At 43.4% G+C, this 4,761-nt stretch overlaps 1 protein-coding gene across 1 annotated transcript in view; it reads left to right on the forward strand.

The window, feature by feature from the left end:
• Nucleotides 1-4,180, forward strand: part of GAR1 (GAR1 ribonucleoprotein) — a gene marked incomplete at its 3' end in the record, with an annotated part of 14,607 nt that extends 10,427 nt beyond the window's left edge. Inside the window, exon 6 of the mRNA XM_010158584.1 lies at nucleotides 3,990-4,180. Coding sequence (XP_010156886.1) covers nucleotides 3,990-4,180 — 191 coding nt within the window. The remainder of the gene's footprint in view (nucleotides 1-3,989) is intronic.
• Between the last annotated feature and the right edge of the window lie 581 nt (nucleotides 4,181-4,761).

Below are 4,761 nucleotides of genomic sequence, written 5' to 3' on the forward strand. Positions count from 1 at the left end.
GAAAAATATATTTTGTTGGTATGTAATTATAGAAGAGAGTGAGAATTAATTTCTGCCAGCTTGCAAAAGCGATAAAAATAGGGCATAGCTGTCACATCTTGCATTTTTCTGGGATGTGCTCAAAGCTATCTTGAGATTTCTCCTGGGCCACATGTTCGTAGTAATATATGTGTAGTCGGAGCATGTAGGTGGGTGTCTGTTAGGGGGATGTAAGGGGAAGGGTTGGAATGTGACTTCGAGGGAGGGAGCTGGTCATTAATCAGAGAAGAGGAGACTCCGGTTGCAGCTGTATTTTTCACTGATGACACGTTAGCCGAAGCACGCTGGAAGCCTTGACAGCGTGTTCGCTCCCTGTGACTGCAGTGGCCTTTGGCTAAACTTGAATGACTGTTGAATTTAATTTTTTTTTCCCCTCGAAAACTTTGTTACAACCACAACTGTTTTTCTGAAGCACTGAGTGCTATAGCAATGAAATACTAATCTGAGCAAAACCTGAAACCTACTCTCTTTAAAAATCAGCCTTCTATACCTTTATTATGGAAAATTAAATCAGTTTATAAATACTTTATTCATGGACCGTACATTTTCCATGGTATAATTAGCTTTTAAAATGCTTTAAAATAGTAATGTACTTTAGGTTTATATGAAATAGCATCACTGATGGTCACGTTTTATTCAGCGTATCAGTTTGAAGTGGTGAGTATCCAGTGGCTGCCCTGGTAAAGAGGGTATTTTTGAATGCAAAGGCACTGATTTGGTTCAGGTTTTTAGAAAAATCGCTACACGGATCAGTAGACTTGTTAAGAAGCTGGAGAGAGGGAGGATGGTCAGGTACTGGGGGGCTAGATACGCTCTGCAGTGCTACCACACTGTTTGCAGGTCACTGGGTCTATTAGGTGCTGCAAATATGCATGATACTTAGATTTTAATTAACGTTGATTAGGTTGTATGTGACAAGGTGGTCTTTTCAGGTAGTTTGGCCACGTGATGTTAGGGATCAAAGCTGTCATAGGTGATCTGTGGGATTAGCCAGAATCAACCCGGCTCTTCTTTTGACATCTTACATGGAAATTAAATGTTGTCTTTTTTTAAAAAAAAAAAGTTGGATTACTTTGTGCGTGGAGGGTTTTTTCTTTTTTTTCTTATAATGGGGGAAGTCTAGTAAATCTTTCACCTCTAGCTTGGACTTTGCTTCCTTAATGAGGAATGTTTTTGACGGTAAGGTCTGTAACACCCCTGAAAGCATGACTGATTGCTTGGCAAATGCCTTACCGCAGCAAATCTCACATCTGGAAAACGTAAGCTGTGTTAATAAGCAGACGTCTGAGTGACGTGCAGGTACAGCGCTCCTCGTTGTGCTGCTTCTTAACAGGCTCGAAGGCTCCCTTTTGCAAATAATTGCCTTGTTTGCTAAGAAGGAAGCAATTGTTAAGTGCTGCACTCCACAGAGGTCGGTGCATTAATGTCAGCGACGACAACAGGGATCCACGGGCTGCAGGAAGCAATACTGCCCCATGGATATCCTTCAGCTTCCAGTGGTGAAATGCTCTGGCATCGTTTTAAAATGCTGACTGGAAGAGTAAATTCTGTGTTATACACGCACCTGGCCATTGTTTCGATGCTGCTACCCGTGTGTCTCGCGTAGCTCTGTTGGAGCCTGTATTTGCGTTTGGTCTGCCTTCAGTTTTCCTTGCTTCCCTGGGAAGAAGGAAGGTAAGGCATTCTTCTGCTCTTGACCAGGTCATGAATTTTTTATCTTCATCTGCACAGAACTACAAGCTTTAATTAAAGAAATACAGGAACAGTTGTCTAACCCTAAGGTGTTTCAGAGGCAGCGTGGCAGCATCCGTGTTCTTTTTGAGTCCTGTGTGTTCATCCCGGCTGATGTTTCCCTTGACTGAAAGTCTTGGGCATGGTTTGCACTCCCCTCTAAGAAATCATGGAATCGTTTAGGTTGGAAAAGACCATTGAGATCATCAGGTCCAACCGTAAACCTAACACTGCCAAGTCTACCCTAACCATGCCCCGAAGCACCGCATCCACATGTCTCGGAAATCCCTCCAGGGATGGTGACTCCGCCACCTCCCTGGGCAGCCCCTTCCAATCCTGGCAGCCCTTTCCAAGAAGAAATTTTTCCTGGTATCCAATCTAAACCTTCCCTGGTGCAACTTGAGGCCATTTCCTCTTGTCCTAGTATCATCTCCGTTACATTTTTATAAAAATACCTGCTGAAGTCTTCGACTGTAGAGCTGAAGTGCTTGAAACTGGTTCTGGCAGTCAGGTTTTCTCACCCTGCTGATGTGAGGTGGTCTGAACTGCAGCATGTTCATAGTCTGACTGCAAACTGATGTTAGAGATTTTTAACTCTGTGTTGCAGCATTGAGAGGTGGAAGAACATTCTATAATACTTAAAAACCTTATTGCCCTCTCCGCAGAGGCACGTCAGCAAAAGCCAAGCTGTGTGTGTCAGGTTTTTGGTGGAACCTCTCTAGGAGCAGAAATCCCATCAGTGAAGGTGATGGATTGCCAGGGGACTGGAGCAGGGTGGGCAGTGGCTGGGAAAGAAGATGGGTCTGCTTTTGGAAGTGCACACTCAGTATGACTCAAGCTCCTTACAGCCTCAGCTCTGTGATGATAAAAACTATAGTGTTTTGATTCCCAGGTGAAGCTTTTAAATTAAAAAAAAATAAAAATTCTTAGGGGCGTTTCCATGGAGAATGTGTTGTTAGACTTTCCCAGAACAACATTCCGCTGTGCACTTGTAATTTAAAGTGCCCAGGCCATACAAATGTGTTTAAATTTACGATTTGTCTCAGTGATAACTGTGTCAGCTGTGCCAGACTAGGGAATCTATGAACGACTTAGAAACTTGTGACTGTTTACAAGTTGTTTTTTTAGTGGCTGAGTTTGCTTGAAGATGTTGGAATTCTCCATTTTATTGATAAGGGCCGGGCGTCTTTTCTGCTGAGGTGCAAGGAGGAAGTTTTAACTTATTAGCTGTTTATTAATATCTTGTGTTAATAGTGGGTTAGTAAAAGTTTAGAGGATGGGAGTTTGCTGTGTATATCTCTGTAACAGCCTACAGAGAATAAAACCACATCAAAAAGATAACCTGTTTTGTGGGAACACCATGTTAATGCATTCCAAGAGTCACGTGGTAGGATTTGGCTAGGCAGGAGGAGTAGCAGGAGAAAAGGAGGATCTGGAGGTGGAAACTCCACTGAGGAAGGAAGACCTCAGGTGGTGGCAGGGGCTTTCTGCACGATCGGGTGGATCATAAGCCCTGCTTTTTTTTTTTTTTGCCATTCACCCACCTGCATTCTTTTTTTGTCGTGGAAGACAGCACTGTATTCGACGGCTGGAGTGTTTGAACTGTAATCCTAGATGCTTTTGAGTTTCTGCTGTGCTTGTCATTGCATCGGAAGTCCTGCGTGGCAGAACACATTTGGCCCTCACTAAATCCAAGTGGAAGTTACCTAATTGGAAAAGACTCCTTTTCAGATGTCTGTCCTCTCTGCAAAATTCTGCTTGACTGAAAATAAAACTTGTTTAGGACTTGGATCATAGAATCCCACAATGGTTTGGGTTGAAAGGGACCTTAAAGCCCATCTAGTTCCAACCCCCCTGCCATGGGCAGGGACACCTTCCACTAGACCAGGTTGCTCCAAGCCTCATCCAGCCTGGCCTTGGACACTCCCAGGGATGGGGCATCCACAGCTTCTCTGGGCAACCTGTCCCACTGCCTCCCCACCCTCTCCGGGAAGAATTCCTTCCTGATGTCCCATCTCCCTCTTTCTGTTTAAACCTGTTACCCCTTGTCCTGTCACTCCCTGCCCTTGGAAAAAGTCCCCCCAGCTTCCTTGTAGCCCCCCCAGGCACTGAAAGGCTGCAATATTACAATATATTACAACAGGCTGCATTTTCTTCTCCATGTGTACTACTGGCTGGTGTGATTTTCTGCAAAGTCTCCCTGTTTTCTGTTTTTACAGGCGTGATAAGCATTTTCAGTAACATTGTTGTGTTAGGCATCTTTGTTAAGTACAAAGAGCTTCGGACAGCAACCAACGCGATCATCATCAACTTGGCTTTCACTGACATTGGTGTCAGTGGCATCGGTTATCCCATGTCTGCTGCCTCAGACCTGCATGGAAGCTGGAAATTTGGATATACTGGATGCCAGGTATTGCAATTCAGGGAGAAGGTTTTGAGCACTCAGAAGCAAACTGAGAAATGAGTTGTAGCTCTACCTGATATTTGTTCTATTCCGAGATAAGATGGAGATGCAAATTTTACTCTAGACCTGGAGCTGATGTTCTGTAGCGTCAACAATTTCTGGATATAGGATTTTGTCTGAATTTCACTCCAAATGTGAAAACATTGAAGTGTACCTTTATATTTATCAACTAGACATTTTAAAATAGCTTTAAGAAGGCTTAGGAAATGAAATCCCCAAAAGGAGGTTATAGTAGCACATGCACCTTTGATGACTTATTCAATAGTTAAAATCCTTTGGATGTGGCTCCTGTTTTGATGATGAGCTTGATGAGTTCTGCTTGGCAAATACGTGATCTTTAGGATGGGGCTATTAGGATACCCAAAATGAAGGCCTGTGAGGCTATTGGTCACCATGAAAGATTTAGCCTAGTTTTAATAGCTGCCTATCTTTAAAAGTAGACTGACTGACAAATCATACTTCCATAGCAGGAGATGGTGCCCTTTGCTGGCTGTGTGCTGGCATGTAAATTTACTGTTTTAAAAAGT

The sequence above is a fragment of the Eurypyga helias genome, unplaced genomic scaffold (assembly GCF_000690775.1).
Source record: "Eurypyga helias isolate BGI_N326 unplaced genomic scaffold, ASM69077v1 scaffold34979, whole genome shotgun sequence".
NCBI lineage: Eukaryota > Metazoa > Chordata > Aves > Eurypygiformes > Eurypygidae > Eurypyga > Eurypyga helias.